This window comes from Lytechinus pictus, chromosome 14, assembly GCF_037042905.1.
Source record: "Lytechinus pictus isolate F3 Inbred chromosome 14, Lp3.0, whole genome shotgun sequence".
In the NCBI taxonomy this organism is placed as follows: domain Eukaryota; kingdom Metazoa; phylum Echinodermata; class Echinoidea; order Temnopleuroida; family Toxopneustidae; genus Lytechinus; species Lytechinus pictus.
The window spans coordinates 514,972-536,412 of record NC_087258.1 but is presented as its reverse complement, the minus strand read 5'-3'; the positions used below and the strand labels follow the sequence as shown (position 1 = coordinate 536,412).

At 36.8% G+C, this 21,441-nt stretch overlaps 2 protein-coding genes across 2 annotated transcripts; one reads left to right on the top strand and one right to left on the bottom strand.

The window, feature by feature from the left end:
* The first annotated feature begins 391 nt into the window (after nucleotides 1–391).
* On the top strand, nucleotides 392–11,525 carry LOC129276811 (uncharacterized). The gene is made up of 5 exons (XM_054913214.2): nucleotides 392–1,005; nucleotides 5,550–5,672; nucleotides 8,268–8,406; nucleotides 8,857–8,949; nucleotides 10,622–11,525. The coding sequence occupies exons 1-5, from the start codon at nucleotides 856–858 to the stop codon at nucleotides 10,810–10,812; spliced, it is 696 nt and encodes a 231-aa protein (XP_054769189.2). The 5' UTR covers nucleotides 392–855; the 3' UTR covers nucleotides 10,813–11,525.
* Nucleotides 11,526–16,469: 4,944 nt separating this feature from the next.
* Nucleotides 16,470–19,188, bottom strand: LOC129276368 (beta-1,3-galactosyltransferase 5-like). The gene has a single exon (XM_054912749.2). The coding sequence runs from the start codon at nucleotides 18,892–18,894 to the stop codon at nucleotides 17,800–17,802; it is 1,095 nt and encodes a 364-aa protein (XP_054768724.2). The 5' UTR covers nucleotides 18,895–19,188; the 3' UTR covers nucleotides 16,470–17,799.
* Nucleotides 19,189–21,441: the final 2,253 nt, after the last annotated feature.

Below are 21,441 nucleotides of genomic sequence, written 5' to 3'. Positions count from 1 at the left end.
AAGTAAGCTTTTGTGAAAGCAGAAAAATCAAAGAATAAGATCAACAAAAGTTTGAGTAAGATAGGACTAGCAATAGAAGAGTTATGAGCATTTGAATGTCGAGATCACTAATGCTATGGAGATCCTCCCATTGGCAATGCGACCAAGATCTATGATGTCACAGATGAACAACTCTCCCCTTTTGGACACTGAAAATATACCCCAAAACATCTCTTTTTGCTCATTCTAATGGTATGACAAACGATTCATCAATGATATAATGTTGTGAAACATCTGTACTTGTCCTCTCATAAAGAGAACACCTCACCTTGTGATATATAAGTGAAATAAGTACTAAAGTAATGAGGGAGTTCAGTTGTACGTGTGTGACATCACAGATCTTTGTCGCATTGCCAATGGGAGGAACTACATGGCATTAGTGATCTCAATATTCAAAAGCTCATAACTTTCTTATTATTCATTCAATCTTCCTCAAACTTTCAACATGTTTCTTTGATTTTACTCTTTGATATGGATTCAGCTGGTTTCAAGGGTTTCATTCTCCTTTAATGTACTGTTAATTGTGACTAATGTCAGTGAATTAAAACAAAATCTATCGTGGGATTGATTTTTGATGATTTTTTGATGAGCTATGATTTAACACGTGAGTCAATGAGGGTCTGAGCCCTGTAGGGGTTCAGCTTAAGTGAGCACGCAATATTTGCCTACTATCAACCCCGTTCCACCGCTGTACACACAAGTAATGTCATTCGACAAAGGAGTTCCTTGATAAAGAAAACACTGAAGTATGCTCGATCGAAATTCGATGTTGCTAGAGGTGTGTGACTCGACCCGACCTGGTGATGTGATGTGCAGATGGCAGCGGAACATGATGGTACATCACGTAGCTATGTAGATGAAAGAGATGTGGGCAAAAAGGTAGACAAAGTGCGAGCATTACACACACTAAAAAATCATCGAGAAGTAGAAGATGTATATGACGAGTTTGCAGGATATTATGACGAGGTAAGTGTACAACCACTGTATATAACTTTCCTAAAATGGTGACAATATGCCAGTATACTACACGGTCAATGAACAGGATCAATGGAAACACCGACAATGGTAAGCTCAGCTCATAGCTCACGTAGTACCATAGCTAGAGGTAGAATAAATGCGTGGAGGTCTTCTCCTTACGAGGAATTTGCCAAGCAATTCTTCATGGTGAAATTTGACTTTCGTAGGGTACAGATTAGTATAAATATACCATTTGGTTAGTGTTAGGTGATCAGGGGCCGATTGCACGAAAGGGTCTTTCCAAGGACCGTCTTTCGTGTCGCCCATCTTTTATGATACGCCATGTGAAACGCATTTCAAATAAATTATCTGCAAATATATTTTATTTGTCCGTTAAAATAAACAAAATATTTGTTTATAAAATGATGTGATATCTCATGAAATTGTATAAAATTTGATTTAAAAGCAAGCTTACGAATTTTATTTGTTTATCATAAATTGCAGAAACACCCCGCTTATAGCGCATCATAAAAGATGGGCGACACGAAAGACGGTCCTTGGAAAGACCCTTTCGTGCAATCGGCCCATGATTCCGGCCGATTCGACCGACTCCACACAATTAGGGATCTGGATCATACGATGCAGGGCCCTCCTGGGCATAAACGCATCGGGTAATTGACCTGGATTTTGCCGGGACCGGCAGGTGCAATACATCGGGTGAACACCCTACTCTTTGACGAATAGTGTATTGGTTTTAACGTGCATAGGTTGTGCCTCTCCTATACACGGGACCAACATTTGCGCTTTCCGATGGACGGAGTGTTTTCAAACTGTATTCACACCTGCACTGAATACATTGATGAGGCACGCTAACACACAACGCTAAATAGCATCAGACTTTTTTGTTAGACGCGTTTCGGCATGAGCGGGACTCAAACCCCTCACGTTGAGATCTACGATCTTATCCGAAACATGTGCTCTAACCGACTGTTGAGCTACGCTGCCTCCTTTTTTCCAAGCACATCTGCATGGGCCCGTCTTTAAGAGTTACGATTGATCCAATCAATCTCAACTGTATGGAAATCCATCCATACAATAATTCTTTCTACAGGAAATGTGCACAATATATCCTTAGTAAACAAAGAGAATCACACTGAATCTTCAAGAGAACGATGAATGCATTATCTAGAAAATATTTTGAACATATTTGCAATTTAGATGATGACGTTGATGGCTGTCCATAGTTGTGGTTGATTGAATCAATCGTAAATCCTCGTAAGACGGGGCCCTGGCCTACACTATACCACCACAGACCTTACCGGATGATTTAGATATACGGTAAATGTAAGGTTTACACCGTTGGAATATTAACTTTTATTGCCCAAGTAAAATAATAATAAATTTACATATTGTTCGTGTTTACTTTCAAGTTATTGTGTACCTTATGCAAACTATTCACATCTATACCAAATCATCGAATACTTGAAAGAATAACAAGGCAAAGTGAAATTACGTTGCTATTATCATACTACTATCAACTATTGAACGCCCAAACAACCATAAGTCCTACTTAATCTATCCATGCTTTATATTGAGTTACGTAAAGTTAGTATACTAATACTAACCTCGCAATACGTGTGAGTGCGTAAAGTCAAGGTGGAATGTTCGATGGCAACCGAGCGAGTCAATGTGAAGTCTTCGACTTTAGGTTCTCTTTCGATATTTAGTGCCAGGATATTGCCGTTTTTTTTCATGAAAAGAAAACATAAGAAAATGAAAAGAGGAGAAGCAAATGGAAAAAGGAGGTGAAGAAGAGAAAGAAGAAGAAGAAGAAAGAAAAGAATGATTGCAAAAGGGGTGAAAGAAGTGAAAGAACGGGACATATCTTAATAAGAAAAAATGATGCTTTACTTTATTCCCCCCCCCCCCCCCCTTCGATTGTTCTACACTAATGAATAACTTGATAGAGAGTACGAGGAATTTTGAAGTCTGCTATAGGCAAATGGAATAGTCTCATTATTGATCTCAACGCTGCCCCCCCCCCCCCTACATGATTTACATGGAAGGGTATAGACTTGCTGGATGCATCCCCTCTACCAACGCTTGTAGAAATACATAGACGGATGACGTCACATTTAGGTGAAACGGAGAGGTATAAGCCAAACCTCTGATGAAAAGTAGAAGTACATAAAAATTATTTGTTCTAGAAAGGTGTTACCAGTCACTTTCTTATTGCTTACTTTGTCCCAGCCCCTTATATATCCCAGACTTTTATGAGTGATGCGGATAGTGAATGCATCATTTTTAAAGTGTTTTAGAGGTGTCTTTGTCATGTTTGTCGTTGAGGTATCTATCAGGCGCGGACCCATGCAGATTCGGACTATACAGTGCGTATACAAAAAGTAAATTTGTATATTTGTAATATCCTGAAGGTTTTTCCACATTTACACATCAGTACATATCTCTTTAAGCAAATGACGATATAACTGTCGAAATATCTTTCAGCTTGAGTGAGCACCACTTACTTTTGAAAAGTTTGTGAAAAATGATTTGCACAAAACTTGGAAAAAAGTTATATGAAAAAGGGTAGGCGTAGAATATGAAGAACACATGGACTTTAGCTAGGACGATTGATTTGAATTTATATTTTACTACTTTACTTATTACCTCGCCCAAAACACTTCATAGAGCGCAATTGCGCCCCCCCCCCCCCAAACACTGAGACCATCGTGATGATATCTGCTTAACACGGAGCTGTGATTCACATGACATGACTTGGGCTTGATTTTCGTTTTGTTAATAATTGCCAAACTTGGGAAAAGTGTGGAGAAACAAATATTAAATGAATATGAAATATGGCTCCACTTTTAATGATAAAAACTTAGTGAAAGAATGATGGAGATGTCTGAAATAAACTGTTGTTTACATCAAGGTATGTCCTCAGATCTAGCTGGCACAAAAAAGGTAAAGGTTGTGCTACCTGGGGTTAAAATGTTAATTTGGGTGCCAAAGCTGTTATGAAATGTTTCAATGTATCGGTTTTATTTTAATTCGTTAAAACGCAAAGCAAATGTATGAGAAATGTACAGCACGGTCAGTTTGTTTTCGCCTATTTCCTTGACACAACGTGAAAATTAGCATTTTTGCGAACTTTACAAAAATGGACAGTGCTCAATCAAGTGTAACATTCAGCCAAATTTTTACTTTAATTTGATAGATGAGACCTAAGCCCGAAAATATTTGTTAAAATACTATCCCCGTGTCGTATATTTTTTTTACTTCCCAGGACGTTTTACAAAGTGTAATTTTTTTAGTGATACGCACTATAACGGGGTGCCGAATATACCTGGAAAGTGTGACAAGCAAAAATAAAGATATAATAAATTCCGCCTTTAAGATGTAAAACGGAACAGAATCTTGCCATCCGTTGGAAAACGTTATATGTATCCGTGCATACAAAGTCATGTTTCATACGCTCTATATCAATCGAGCATCCGTCCTCTGTGATTTCATTGTTCGCCCATTATGTCCATTGTCTGGAACTGATGAAAACGAACGGAGCCACCCCGAAATTCTGCTTGTCCGTTGTATCCGTTATGAGTATGTTTTGTGTCCGTCAGCCAGTGGGCAGTGTTGCCAGGTCCGAGCTGAAGAAAATCTCCAAAAGGCACTCGAAAAATCCCCAAATTGGACCCTAAATCCCAAAATTTTTAAAATCACAATAATATCTGAAAAAGTGAGGACATTTATCATGGTTATTGCCCAAAATTATGTGTTCATTTGTTCACACCATACACAGCAGATTTTTTTTTTTTAGGATTCGATGCAAAGTAGATTGGCAAGCCCACCATTTATCGAACAACCCATGAAGTTCAATGTAATGAATTCATCGGTTGAATTGCGGATGATCTACACTGTAACGTTAGCTGTAGATCGTATTTTAGCATAGAGAGTAATATATCTCTTTAATGTATTTTGCATCATATTATTGAAAAATAACGGATCTTCGTGCTTTTCATTAAAACCTTCAAAAATCCCCAAATTTATTTTAATCCCCAAATATTTTTTTCCATCCCCAAAGGCTTCTTGTCGAGGCCCTGGCGGCTGCTTCCCGAGCGAAGCGAGGGATTTCCTAATTCGCGAAGCGAATTAGGCCTGGCGCTCTCTCTCTTGCTTAGCCATGTTCGCTCTCTCTCTCTCTTGCTTAGCCATGTTCGCTCGGAAAGCAGCCGACAGGGCCTCGACAGGAGGCTAGTGGGACCAGACATTTACATTGGTACCCGGTCGTCGAAAATTTGGTAGTACGTGCGACACCTCAAAGGAAAACGTTAGGCGAAGTTGCCTGTGATTATTATTATTTTTATACTTTATCGCCACGCGATGCGTAAAAGGGAATGGCTATCCATGGGTCCCTGCTTCCGTAACTGCTTGTTGCTGCCGGAAAAGAAACAAAATAATCGTGTCGATATACAGGAAGATGTACTTGGATCTAGAATCAGAAAAAAAAAAATAATATAATCAATCTCTTTCACCTTTCTCATCTTATACTGCAGCTTGTGTTATCTTTGGAATATTCCGGACCATACTTCACTTCAAGAACAGTCGCCAGGATAGAACCGAGGAAGGATGCAAAGATGCTGGATGTTGCGTGCGGGACAGGACTACTTGGTGATGAGGTGGGTAACGGTACAAGTTCCTTTCCGGATCCTTCTTGGTAAGACAAAATGTACACCTGTCCACCAGCTCCCTCCCTATTCTTGAAATATTTGCCGTTTGTCGTTCCATGCAACAAATATATTGAATATAGAGTTAACCATCTAAGCTTATAGCAAAATTTTCATGAGCTGAGCCTTCTATACCCCTACCTCAAGAAGAAAGGAAACATTTTGACAGTTTAATATTGCTTTTTTTCCCCCTTCACTTCGCTCTTTGTCACGAAATAACTTCCAACTAATTCTGACCGCATTTTCCACGACTTCACTAGTCCTGATTCATGTTTTTATTTATCATCAAGATTCAAAATAATTGCAATAGATTGGCATGATGACAATGTAAAAGCAAATTAAAAGAAAACATATAACATAAAAAGGGGAACAGGGAGAAAAACAATATAATGTAAAACATTATAATATTAAGATCAAACTCCGATACTGACAGAAGAAGGTACAATGATTTGTGAAGAAACCAACCATACGAAATCGCTTCACCACTTTGTGGCCTCATTGACAGCCTGAGAAAAACAACAAATTATTGAAAACAAAACAAAAAAGCAAACCACGTGTACTGCTTGAGACTCGACAGAGCCGAGCCGAATAGTAGGGTGATATGCATAATGGTTAGTCGCGTGCATTTGAGTGTCCGAAAGTCCACACACACTGCAGCTTCAACACAGGGAACAGTGATTTTTATGAAAGTAATATTGCAGAAGTCCGGGTATATCTTTATAACTATTAATAATCTCACACCAGATTGATAATAGTGTGAAAATGTTATCCAATTCCATTAATTTGATGTAAATATTATCACAATTAATTCACTATTTACGTCTTGCTGTTCATTTTGGAAGTGTCCATGTTCACAACTCTTGATATGGCTAACGGTCTGAAATCGCCCATATTTTCGAGACACTGGCAACTTTGTTTCCCCTCTGGAATATCCCTAAGGGTAAAAAAGGTCGAGATTGATTGTCATCTCAATGCTAAATAGATTACCTACAGTTTGATGTATAATACTTTATGACTGGTATAATGGTTACATCCCATTTTTGTCCCAAACTTTTAGATCGAGCAGGCAGAACATGGCATATTTCTGTGTACAACGTCACGTGACTAATGTATGATAGTTTCCGTTCCTAGACCCTTTTCATTTGAAACAATAATACAGTCCAAACAAACTTAATTAACGCATTTAATGTTGAAAGTAACAATGCTCTTGTACTATGAAGCTTTGCTTACTGATATTTATAATATAGCTACAGTTTGAAGAAGCAAATATCGAGTCCGGAATCGATTTTGATTTGCAATTGTGGAGGTGCCGTGGTCGAGTGGTCTAAGGCGCCTGGCTATACATAAAAAGTCCGGGGTTCGATCCCCGGCCGCGGCATCTATGCCCGTGAGCAAGGCATTTAATCTACAATGCTCTTTTATCATGCTTTCAAATAAATGGAAATGCTATATGCATTATTGGTAACTAGGTGTGCACTTGTTTAAAAAAAAAAAAATAATAAATAAAAAAAAATAGGGTCTGCGTAAGTATACTATATACTAGCAGGCTAGCATCGTCTGCTACGTAAACCAAATGAGCGAGCATGACCGAAACTAACCTTATGATACAAGAAACGAGTCTTCCACACACACGCCCCGAGCAATTATCCTCATCCCATCCCGCCCCCACATATTGTGCTTTATTTCGATACCATTTCAATTATAATCGGGTATAAGGTCCAAAGTATACACTATTAAACATTATTTATTGACGTTGGTCACGGAAAGGGGTATTTGGTGTTTGTTCGGTTACGTAAGGCAAACCATGTCCTCTAACATTTTTTTTCACCAGTTGAAAGAATGTGTGATTAGATTGATTAATTTTTTATAAAGAATACGTGTTTAAAATGATTATGCTTCATACTTAAATGGATGGTCCAGGCGGGATATATTTATGTCTCAATAAATAGAGTAAAATTCACAGAGCAAAATGCTGAAATTTTGATCAAAATCGGATAACAAAGTTATTGAATTTGAAAGATTTGCATGTTTCCGGTAAGACAGTTCTAGGCATGTCTTCATGAATATTTATTAGGTGGGCTGATGATGTCATATTCCCACTTGTTCTTTTGTATTTATTATGTGAAATTTGGTTTATTCAAAAATTTTATACCAAGAACTAAAACAATTCGATTGACAACTAATTAACTGCTTGAGTTAGTTATTGCCGCAACTTATATAATCATAATGGAGACACATCATTTACACATGTATGAACAAGTGAATCAATTATGAGTTCATGTAATAACATAAGAAAAAGCAAAGTGGGGATATGACATCATCAGCCCACTTAATGAATATTCATGATGATGTGCATATATATATATATATATATATATATATATATATATATATATATATATTTATTCAATAACTTCGTTATTTGTTGTCCGATTTTGATAAAATTTTCAGCATTTTGCTCAGTGAATTTTGCTCTATTTATTTAGATTTAAATGTTTTTAGCCCGGACCATCCCTTTAACTCGTTATCGATATATTGTATTTTTAGTTACACAAACTGGGATACACAGAGATTGTTGGAGTAGACCTGTCAAAAACATCCCTTGATGTTCTAGCAAATAAGGGATCATACAGATGTGCCTTTCATGCGAACTTTGGACCAAACACTCCTTTGGATTTTGATGATGGTAAAGTTATAATACATCAGTTTATTGGACTTCAGGCGAGAGTTTTATGTCAGCTGTCATTAATTGTGATTAGCTGAGAGGTAAAGTTCCTATGTAACTTCAGAAATTGAACTGTTGTCTCATTATTAGTTTTCATTTACATCGAGTTCGAATGCCTAACAAAACACGGGAGTATTTTTGAAAGACTTCCATTTGAAAATGAATAGCCATCTCACAGCAAGACGATAAGTGACTACTTGCGTTCAGATGGGTAGGCTGGGGCACCCCTCCCCACAAATGATGAATACATAAATGAATGAAATAAAATAAATAGATAAATATATAAATAAGTAAATAAATAAATAGATAAATAAATATGACATGTAAGTACTAGTAGTGCACTGTTCAACATCTGATATTGTTTATTACATCATCATAATTAGATTTTTTTTTTTCAAACCAATCTTTCAGGTTATTTCGATGTTGCCATGAGCACTGGAAGCTTCCTCCCTATGCATCTGAATGAGAAATGTTTACCTGAGATGATACGTCTTGTAAGAAAAGGTGAGTACATCTTATTTGAATATAAGGTAGTTACCTTTCCATTGCAATATCTACAATAAACAGCGCCCCCTTCCAATGTTGAGATGCCCCCTGGCAGCGAATGAATGAATAATCATCGCTATGTTTTGTTCTCTCTGTAATATTTCTCGGTTTTCTTAATATATTGTTGCGGTATGTAACTGATTTATTATCCGATATGGTCCACTGATAATTCCGTTGTAGTAATTAGATAGTCCAACATGGATTTGAACAGGGGCCGGGGGCGGGGGGGGGGGCTTCAGCCCCCCTCCCCCACTTTTTTTTTCCAAAACCGTGTACAAAAACGTAAAAATGACTAGTTGATTGTGATTTTTTTGTTGCATGGTCAGCCCCTTCCCCCACTTTGAAAACCATTCCGCGGCCCCTGTGAAAAGTGTTTACTTGAACATCCACAAGGAATAATCGGCCCGCTGTCCCCGTATTGTTGGCTGTCAGTCTCAACATAATGATATGTGAATATCAAAGTCTTTTGTGTGCCATCGCCATCCTCAATTAATGTAGGTTTCATGACATGCCTAATTCATTTCCCATAGACTCGTGTGCTAAATGGCACTTTAAAACAAATCATTAAACAATTAGGAAATTCGAGGGTTGAATGTTTACTACCAGTGGACAGGATATATGTCTGACATTCCATATCTGAAAAGGGTACCTCGACCGGCTCATTTAAAAAATAAATCAGCATTTATGAAGACTACACCTGACAGGATCAAATTCATCACTTGAGAGAGTAAAAAGGCCCTAATTCTTCAGCCAGTAAAAAAAATAGTTCCAAAGTAGTGATATATCTTTCCAATTTGGAAAAGGGAAGTTCAGTAGGTACACTCCCTAGAATCAGTGTTAGATTGTCAATCATATTCATTCATTTTTGTCAATCAGCAATATCAAATTTAAAAATTGAGCTATGGGTTGGCTCGAATGAATATCTTTGGCCTGCCAGTTGTAGTTAGGCCCTTGTAACCTGTATTTTCAGAGTGTATTCAAAAGAGCGCCCACTTTCGACACGCTTGGAAATAATATAGAACCTTTCTTTGTCGGGTATTTCCATAGAGAGTTATTAATATATATCTCTATTGGTATTTCATTTTTTTTTCTTCAAAGAAGCAGAAGAGGGCTTCAAACCGTCCGTATAGGTCCGTTTTTCTACAATGAACAATCATTATTATTTTCTACATATGTATCTTCTACATGTTGCAAAGCCCTATACTAATTTGGTGAGTTCATCCTATCATAAGGGCCCATGCCATGTTCTATTCAGAACCTTTCTTTCTCCTTAGAGTATAATAGTTTTCGTCGTTTACAAATAACTAGTCATATAATTATTGTAGGCCAGCAACATTACAGAAAGAGTTGCATGTGATAACATTTCAAGGAAGTCAAGTGCAACTTCATTTCCTTTAGATCAGAATGACTGCACATTGTTTGTGTCGTTTGTTGTTGTTGTTGTTGTCGTTGTTCTAGGTTTATCGCAATACTGACTAAGCGGCACAAAATGCATATGATGTCATAGATTATTTCATATGTTAAAAAATTTTCATCAGCTTTAAGAATATTTCGGATTTACTTCAATTTTTGTAATATCTTTCCAATCCTTTCTCTTTTTTGTATTTTTTTTCTCATAAATCTACTGCAGGAGGATACATCATCATCACAACTCGGAAGTACATATTCGAAGGAGAAACGGGCGATATGAAGCTCAGACCTGGTCTCATCCAATTAACAAAAGATGGCGCTCTCACCAAAATAGCTCATGAGGAAAATTTGTATGAGAAGGACGGAGATGATCACGTGATTGGAATAACATTGATATATCAAGTTATGTGATGTTCCAAAAAAAGCTTCGATGAAAGAATGACAGTAGAATCACTTGAAGTATCCCACGTCGATGTTTTAAAGGCAAAGTGTATGCATATCTAAATATATATAGATAAAGATAATTAACTGTGGATTGATATTATAATTATTACAAGGGATGTGGCAAGCAGTTTTTACCCCCCCCCCCCCCCCCTCGTCCCAATCAGGCTAAATATTTTGGCGGGCAAAGGAAATGTTGCCCGGCCAAGAACTGTCGTAAAATATAACCTTAACCTCTCACGCACAGAATGTTATGTGGGACCTGCCAAACGCTTTCTTATCTGAGTTAGTTTGGTTGTAAAGCGTTTCATGAAGAGTTATGTTAGTGATATGCACTGACAGAAGTCATAAGCTACGGCAAATCCCTGTATCTAATTTGCTGAACGTAATAAAGAAAATGAAAACTGTTTAATGCTTCTTCGGTTGCATACCTAAACAATGTCTTTGCCTAGTCCAAATATTTCAAGAGCAAAATGCTCTAGATGAGAAAAGTGTATTATTAACCTTGGTAAAAGATCCCCCGCCATGAGGTTATGCCTTGCTCAAGTTCTCTACTCGAGTATATTCCTGTAATACTGTGAAAACTAAACAAATCAATGAATTAAAAGGAAATTAGTACGTGGGACGGAAAATTAACATTAATGTTTTTGTATTTTTGCAATAAAGATTTGTTTAAGATTCCATATGATCGATGTAGACTCATTCAGATAGAGTATTCTTAATGAACATGTTGTTGACAAAGTTGCCACTAAGACCCTCTTCACTGTTTTGCATGTCCCCATTCCTTTGATAATAGAGTTTGCTGGTTCTATGTTGACGGTTCCGCCACAAAAAGAAACCGAATTAGTCTGAACGACTTCGTTTTAGCGTAGTAGCACAACTGTTTGAGCGTGGCTTTAATGCTTGATACGGCACTTACGGATGAAGAGAGGATGTAAAACAGAAAAGAATCTTGCCATGATCCGTTGGAAAACGTTATGCATTCGTTGTGCAATGTTTGCATACGTGTTTCATACGCTCTACAGTGGCTTACGCACGATTTTTTTTAAGGGGGAAGGGGGTCAAGCTGAAAGAAATGGTCTTCGCCATAAATTTTAGGTCGTCTCGTACCCAACACAAATTTGACAAGCAGAAAAAAAAGGGTCTTAAATATGTTTAGGGGTTGAATTCTTAGGGAGGGGTTTCGGTATCAACAAATCAAGGGGGTTTGAACACCTGTATTTCTTATAAACGGTCCTTTGAGGGGCATGGAAGAAATACAATTGAGTAACCACAACAACAGTTTTTTTAAGCTTAAAAATACTATCAAAGGCTATTTTTTATACAACAAACATATAACGACAAAAACCAATGAAAAATAAAACATATGCCTGGTAACATGTTATAAAAGTATTAACTTGGGGTGCGTTTATCCGCCACTTTTTTACCCTATAATCATGATTCGAATCATGATTCAAATCATGATTCTGCAGAATCACGATTGCGTTTAGTCGAAATTGAATATAATCATGATTAGAATCACAAACATGAAACACGAAAAAAGGGGCGTTTGGAAAGACGTTTCTGCAGAATCACGTACGAAAATGTTCGAATAAACGATATCGTGATTTGAATCATGATTATATGACCTCACTGCAGCGGCGTAACAGGAGTCGGTGGCCAGGGGGGGGCAAGAGCCAAAAATTTCCCGGTCATATCAATGAACAGGCAATGGCGTCATAAGGCAAAAATTTTGAGGGGGCGATATGGCGTATCGGGCAAATGTATATATATATATATATATAAGCGAGCGAGCGAAGTGAGCGAGCAAAATTTTTTGACATCTTTATTGCAAAAAATCCAATTTTGTGATAGATTTTAACATAATGTTAAAAAGATGATATCATATTCCCCCTCCTCTCTTTCCTCTTTTTCTCTCTTTTTTTTGTACGCCACGGTGAACAGGATTTTTGTTGTGAACTTATGATTGTGAGCATCAGGGCGAAGCTCTATATGCTTGAGGGGGCCGAGTATGGCGCTTTTGGCAAGAAGTGGCTTAATATAGGTCCCGAGCGAGCGAAGCGAGCGAGATAAAAAAAATCACCTTTTCATGAGAATCTAACATGAAGATAGATTTTAACGTGATATTCAGAAAAATATAATACACTTTCCTTTCTTTCATTATTTTGTTTGTTTGGTTGTAGAACTTTTGGGGGCCATGGTCCAAACTCATCCATATAACAGTGCTTTATGGGTGGGGTCCAGGGCAGAGCCCGGAACCTCTTGATATCAAAGCCATTTTAAACCTTACAGATGGCCACTTATTTTAATCAAATTGCGTGTATATTTATATAGCTTTAACACAACACATAAATTCAATGCATTTGTGTATCGTAATCATCCAAATATTGTGAGGGGCACACCATAGCAAATGTGGGAAAATTTGTAAAAAGTCGCCAGCGAGCGAAGCGAGCCAGAAAAAAAAGGCCTGTTAAAATTAAATTCTAATTATGTGATAGATTTTTACATCATTCATGTCATTATAGCAAATATCATGTCATATATTTTTTTTCATTCATCTCATTTCGCTGCCTCCTTTATTTTCTTTTATTTCCCCTTGGCTGTGGAACCACCCCCCGATACGCCAGTGCTTCACCGTAAAGCTTAAAGCAGGAAGGGTCCATATAGGGGCCCGTTATAGAACTCATTGAAGATTACAGATGAAGAGCCCCCACTGCACGGGGTCTTGACTCTTGGACAGAGCCTTTGGAGATTTAGCAAGTTTATGATAGACTTTCAGACGACATTATGCTATATACCATCCATTTTTCTTCCCGCTCGTTATCTCAATCCTCGGCAGCCCGGTAGTGTATGTTATCTTGTCCCTATTCTTTATTTTCCAATTTAGATTTTGGCTAATTCCATTCTGCCTTTATTTCCCGCTTTTGTTTGCCTTTTTGTCATCTTTAATTTATTTCCCTGTCTTACTAATCATGCTAATGTATTTGTATATCGGGGCGAATTGTTCTTTGTCACTTGTTCTTTTTCCTTCCTTTTCCCGTTATCTTTCCGTTTTCCCTTTTTCATGTTTTTTCTTAGTTTTCTTTTCCCTTTTCCTTTCCCTTCCCCCCTTTTTTCTTTCCTTTCCCTTTCCCTTTCTTCCCCCCCTTTTTTTTCTTTTTCCCGTTTTATTTTTTATTTTCCCGGTGAGCTCCGCCAGGGGGGGCAGCTTGCCCCCCCTGCCCCCCCGCCTGTTACGCCACTGCCTCACTGTGTCGGGCTACGGCTTTCGGTTTGACTCTTGCCAAGCTCAAGGCTCTCTATGTGCTCATTGTATGTACATGATTACTCTGCATGCATTTCTTGTCATGTTCAAATTCTGTGTTGGTCTTCGCATCGTCCACTACTTTTCATTTTTTGGTCATGTCTTCAACTTCAAGTTCTAGTAAATGAATTAACTGGACAGACAATGATCTCAGTTGTTGTTGAGTATAGAGTGTCAATATTAAATTGGATCTACGCTGAAATTCACTTCCGAACGCCATTTTGGATTAACTAACAAGATGAATAGAAGCATATGGACCCTATATGATAGAAGTAAACTTAGGTTGAATTCTGGAAGCAAAATATTTTTCGAGAGCCGAAACACGTGCGAAAAACTTCCTCTGTCAAACTGCGCACTAGTGATGCGCACTGGATTGGCCCGAATCTGAGGAGAAACAGCTTTGGAATGAAGGTCGTCTAAACGCTGATTCTGTGATATCGTGATTCATGTTTGTGTTTTGAATCATGATTCAAATCATGATTCAAATCATGATTCTGGCTTGAGGTCGCATAAACGCAGCCTATGTACACTATAATACCAAATACCGATTTGAAAATTGGTAGTGCATTAACAAATGGAAAGATAACCAAATTACTTTAATTTCGACAAGATGACTTTACAATATTTGGAAAGATTAGATTTAACATTGAATAGCTGATAAAACTTAATTATTGATAATAATTGTTAAAATTACTTCTTACGCTCATTATTGGAAAAGGGACATATACTAAAACCCCGGACTAAAACATGACATTCATTAACCCTGAACATTAAGGTTACACATTAAACTTATTACAAGAGGTTGAGCAGATGAATAACAACATTTAGCGACTGACATATTATGGTTACCACATCGAAATTTACATAGAGATGTTCTATCTCCTAACATGCCTAATGGGATATTGAGTGGATTCATCTTTAAAAGGTCAAGTCCACCCCAGAAAAAATGTTTATTTGAATCAATAGAGAAACATCAAGCAAGCATAATGCTGAAAATTTCATCAAAATCGGATGTAAAATAAGAAACATGAGAAAGTTGACATTTTAAAGTTTTTCGCTTATTTTTCACAAAACAGTTATAATTATGCACAATGCAGTGACAAGTAAAATAACGAGAGAGTTGATGATGTTCCGTACTCACTTTTTTTTTATTGTTTGAATTAAACGATATTTCAATTTTTACAAATTTGACAATAATTACCAACTAGACTGAACCATAAAGTATTGAAACAATGGTAATTACACATAGTCAGGGAGGAATAACACGATTTTTTCACAGGACAATGAGGAAAACAAATGATATTTTTCATATTTCAGATAATAAAATATAAAAGAAATAGTGATTGGTTGATGACATTTGCATACAGAACAGGACATGCAGATAACTGTTTAGTGAAATTAAGCGAAATTTTAAAATGACATAACTTTCTTATTTTACATCTGATTTTGAAGAAATTTTCAGCGTTTTGCTAGTTATATTTTTGTCTTTTTATGTTGGGATGGACTTGTCCATAAAATGTCGCGAAAGCGCTAAGATCGATTGTAAAAACGCAAATTTTATACCGCGGTCGCCCATCACCGGAACTCAAGCTTATAAAAAATTTGCCATAACAAAGCCCACGTTATTGCAAAGGTTATATCCGCTTGAACATCATGTGAGTATGATAACAATGAGTCGATTTATTAATTATATGATTCCAATCCCTTTTTAATATGGTTATAAATTTCACTATAAAGCAATCAAATTCCTACGTTTTACTTTATTACATAGGTTATATCCGCTTGAACATCACGAGAGTATGGTGATGAGTCGATTTATGAATTATATGATTCCAATGCTCTTTTAATATGGTTAGGAATTTAACTATAAAGCAATCAAAAAGGGGTCATAATTGACATCTTTGGCAGCGGATTAAGATTAATTTGTTCAAATATGTCGATCCATTCTTCAAATTCAATGTATACTAATGACATTGGTCGAATCAACGCCTTGATTTAAACAATAAGGGGACAAATATTTCCCATATGTTTACAATTTCATTTATTATATACTTATTATGAAATAAAATTTTCAAATGTAAACGGTAAATGAAGTTCGATGTTGCATAATCTTTTAATATGAAATCAATACTATTCAATATATGTCTGTAATCTTTTCCTCTTCATTATTGTGCAATTTCCAGGTGGGTTTAAGAATTAGACCAAGGGGATAACCCCCCCTCCCCCATATGCATAATCATGCAAGAGCGGACAGAATAACTATTACGAGCGCCCATGTGTGTTCTGTTTCCCTTTCTCTTTATGGTAACTCCAGTAGGAACTCGGCAGGACAGCTTTTGCTGGTAAACAAAAAAGTTGGTATATAACCAATTACCTAGGAAACATTTTACTTCAGGTTAATCAGTGAAAGTGGCTGACGTATTACTCTCGGGTCTTTACGATGCGTAGTTCTGAGATAAAGACGATGTGTATAGAAAATTTGAACAGCACCAGCTCGCCAAAACCCGAATCCCTTTACCCAGCATGCAACATTATCAACTAAAGTTATATGGACTAATGTCATGAATGGTCGCAACTCAATAAAAATTTTAATTAATCAAATATCTTAAAACAATACTTATTGATGTTGATTGATTTTAACCTTTAGGTATGACATCAAATGTTCAACATAAACAGGACTGAGTAGAATGAAAATGCCTTCACATGATAGTCCATAAAAGACGAAATGGCTTATCTCCAATGCTGTGGTGGTTAGCCTATACTGTACATTGAAATATATATATATATATCAGCAAGTTTCAGAAAGGCTTATCGAACGTAAGGAAAAGTGTCCAGCAAATCATTTACGTAACCTGCCACCCCAAACCAACATTAAGTCGTTCAAATAAATTTTGGGATTTTTAGTGAGTTTGACAAAGAGCACATATTCATTAAGCATTAAAATAATAACCCACACAAGTGCATGTCGAAGATAATCAGTAAGAGGTTCAAATAATAAGGGTAAAAACAGAGGTTAGAAATTTAGGGTTCAGTGAAGCATGATATTTCATTAAGCATTCTCAGTGAAAGGCACAAGTACATGTTGTCTGGAAAAAATGACAATAAATAATCTCTAGTGCCTCGTCTTTTGATTAGCTTTACAAATCTTAATTTTGGCAGTATGAAAAGAGTTAACCTTTTAATGAAATAATTTTCCCACGTTAATTAAAAAAATATATATATATATTTGTATAAATTATTTTGGCAATTTACAGAAAGCCTGTTTAGCGACTTATAGTTGCTTTAGCAGATGGTTAATATTGGTAGAGTGGTGATCAGAGCAGACGTGTCTGAGACTTCTGCCATTATGGCGGTTTCAATCACAGTCTCCGTGTGTCATTAGCAATGTTCGTTTTCGATTTTGGATAACAGATCTGCTTTTAAATTGTGAAACTTTTTTTCTGCCTGTTTTCGGTGAAAGGCTAGCTAATCCTATTATATCACCGAAGAGTTACCATGACCCTATCCTGCGCCCCATTGTTACTTCTATTGTATATCGAGTTTGTTTGGTGGACCGGGGATGATATCCAGTTATTAACTTATTGGATCTATAAATCTCTCTTTTCTATATGTAGGCTCATTTGGTTTTCTGCCGCAGATTCATATGCCTAAAATTATATTTTTCCAAATCGCCAGAGAATGTACATTTCAGTTTCTGATAAATGTGGTATAGCTATGCATTGATTAAACTTATCGACACCATTACGTCCGGATTCGTTATAAATTATTTTCTTTGAGAAGGATACATCATCAGGAGTCTGGATCAATGTGATGCCAAGTTTTTGAAGACATAATCCGATATAAACATTCGTATTTATAACGAATGGGATGCTAAAGGAAACTTGGTGAATAGCTTCCACAACGTCAAAGGACAGTATATACCCTGCGCCGTAGAAAAAGGGTGGTAAAGTTCCATTAGGATGTATCATCTCGGGAGGTATATTCAAACGCATATTGTCACGCAATGCTTGGACATCTGTTACTACATCCCCCAATAGGAAATGTTTCAGGACATGATTCCCTCTGAGGCGTTTGATAAGAGTCCTTTGGTTCACCATGCTTCGCTCTTCAATTTTCATGACGTAGAGGGCGTGACGACAGTGGTCCTTCACCCATCGAAACCCCATGATAATTTTTCTGGTTTGATTTGAATTGGAATCTATGAACTCGGTCGACTGTACGATGTCGCCATAGTAGTACATCTCACCGTTGATGACATCTTGGGTTACGTAATCGTGTGCGTCGATGTCGCCGATGAGGAACACGGTCCTGACCGAGCCTTCTTCCAGGACTGGCCAGTTTGTATCGTTCGCGTATGAGTCTCGAATCGCTTCTCTCAAGTAAATTTCTCGTGGAGTTGACATTACCAGAAACAGGAGAAATATTGGCTCTTTTTTACCATCCTCGCCCAAACAGATGTTACGAGGATTGTGGATATAGCCATACTCTTCACCATGTATGCGTTCAAAGTAACGAATGTTTACATCACCATTAATCTTTCTGCTTTGATGACGATGGGCAGGTTCAATTTCCGCTCCAACTGAAGTGATACACGAATCCATTCTTATCAATGATCGTAGTGACGTGATAACGATGATGATGAGGACAATCATGGCGATGATGCGCATACTGTACCGATGATACCTGTTCAAAAAATTCACTGATAGAGGAACCAACATATCGATGAATGCAAAATAAACAAAACTCATTTCCAATTAAAATGCGACAAACACACCGTAAGGTATGGAGTCTCGATTCTAAATGCATTATACAGCATATCCCGGTATTGATTTCTTTTTCTAGTTGCATGAACCAGCTGGTATACTACAAGCGTTCCGATAGTAGACTCATTATGAATACATATTCTAATATCAACAGAAAGTGTGTCACCTGATCAATCACTCAAACATGAACGTGCAAATATTGTTTAAACAAATGGCGTATAGTAGGGCTGGCCAGTTTACCACCCTCCCCCACCCAAAGAAAGATGTTCCAATACCACAACGACCTAGAAAAAAAACATGAAAAAAAAAATAAAGGAGAGGACGATATTTTTAACGATACAATATTCTGAATATTTTGTCAAAATCTCTCACAACATTAGATTATTATATACAATTTTTTTTAATTGCTTGTTTGCGACTCTATTCAGAAAAAGCTATTGTGCCACACGCCATATTGTGCTACTTCAAAATTTATAGATCAGTAAGCCCTAGCTGAGTATGATGAGGCTCACTGAAGCCTTTACTGAGGCTCCGGCTATATAAATGGACATATTATTATTATTATCATGTACATATATACTCTCCCTTAATCATTGTCAGGTATCGAATGTAAAATCAACATGTATGCAAATGACGCAGCCTTACTTTTTAAAGCCAGGTCACCTAATGAACTATAATCAAATAGGAAAGGCGGATTAGAAGAAATGTATATAACTCATAAGTTAACACTAAATACTAGTAAAACAAAATACATGATAATTGGTTCTAAACAGCGACTCCATAATTAAAAAACGTTAAGATTTCTATTGGAAATAAGGAAATTGAGGGAGTATCCGATTTTACTCGATGAAAATTTGCCATAAGAAAGGCACGAAGATAACATTGCTAACAAGATTTCAAGAAAGCCTTATTTGCCGGATGACATTTTCAAATTACTCTCTGCAGTAAACCATGTAAACCATCGGCTGTCATGTATATACTACCTCAAAATGAAACAGGTGACGAATGACCTTTATGAGGTAAAAGCGTAGCGAATCATATTTTATTCAAATATACTTTATTTTGTATTAATGTGTTTTGTTGATATTAGGTATATGATTGTACCACAGAAAGTATTCATCGTTTATGAGTACCGACGAATCCGTAGCATCATAGGCGCAAGTGATAAATGTGTGCTTAAAGTTATATTCAAGTTCCCTGTAACGTATAAGTTACACGTTCAGTAACGTAAGTTACTTGGATAATTAAGATAAGATATTTAAAAAAAATTGGTACATATTCTTACATAAATTTGTCGTCAACTGGAAATAAACATATTCAATGATTTGGTGATAGAATTCTCATATACTTCACTTTGATAAATTGAAAGACCAAAATACTTTCTGACATGTCAATCTATCCATTCTGCACAAGAAAGATAATCCACAAGTTTGAGATCTTAAGGGAAATTGCGGCACTTAACTTAGGGTTACTGTTTCAAAATGAAATTAAGAGAATTAGTATCAAGCTATTTAATAATAATAATAATATGTCCATTTATATAGCGCAGTTACTATGTGCATATACTCAACTGCGCTTTGATACTTGGTATCATAATTATTACCCCGGCTGTAGCTAAGCCGCCATATTAATAGGCGCTAAAGCGTTCAAGGAAAAATCCTACCGGGTACCCATTCACCTCACCTGGGTCGAGTGCAGCACAATGTGGATAAATTTCTTGCCGAATGAAATTACGCCATGGCTGGGATTCGAACCCATGACCCTCTGTTTCAAAGTCCGAAGACTGATCCACTGGGCCACAACGCTCCACTATTTCGTTACATAAAAGGATGGAAATATCATTTTTACTTTTAATTTTAATGAGAGGTGGGTAACGTAAATTTCACTGTAATCTCACCACCACGAAATTACAGGACAGTATTGTGTTATAGCCTATGCTCCATAATCATTAGATTTTTTTTATTCCATTAACACCACAGTCTCTCAGGCTGTGTAAATGTTAACTTATAATGCAAGAAAATTTTACAAAATACATTCTCGTGCAAAATCACAAACCTTTATGATGGAAAAAACACAGAAATTGTGATTTGTACACGGGTATTCGGTGTATGCTCTCACACGTTAACAAGTAAAGCACATGAAGTAAGGACCTGTTTAAATTTCGCTGAAAACAACTACACTCGGCAATAAAAGTTCTTGGACACTTAAACTTAAAATATTTCATATAGATATTTGATTAAAGGCAAATTATTGTATGTCAACATGACCAGACAATATTCCACTTTCAGTATGACAGGACATTTTCATGTTAACAGTCATGCATGGGCGGTTAAATGCTTTAAACAATAGCAATGTCAGTGAAAGAAAATTGCAAGAAATGGATCAATCAGTGCATGGCTGGTTACAGGCATTAAACAATAGCAATGTCAGTAAGAAAGTTGCAATAAAACGATCAGTCATTCTTTCAGTTTTGAAAGTTTGTGGCATAAATATCCATTAAATGATAAAAGCAAACTCAAAGTCAAATACCAC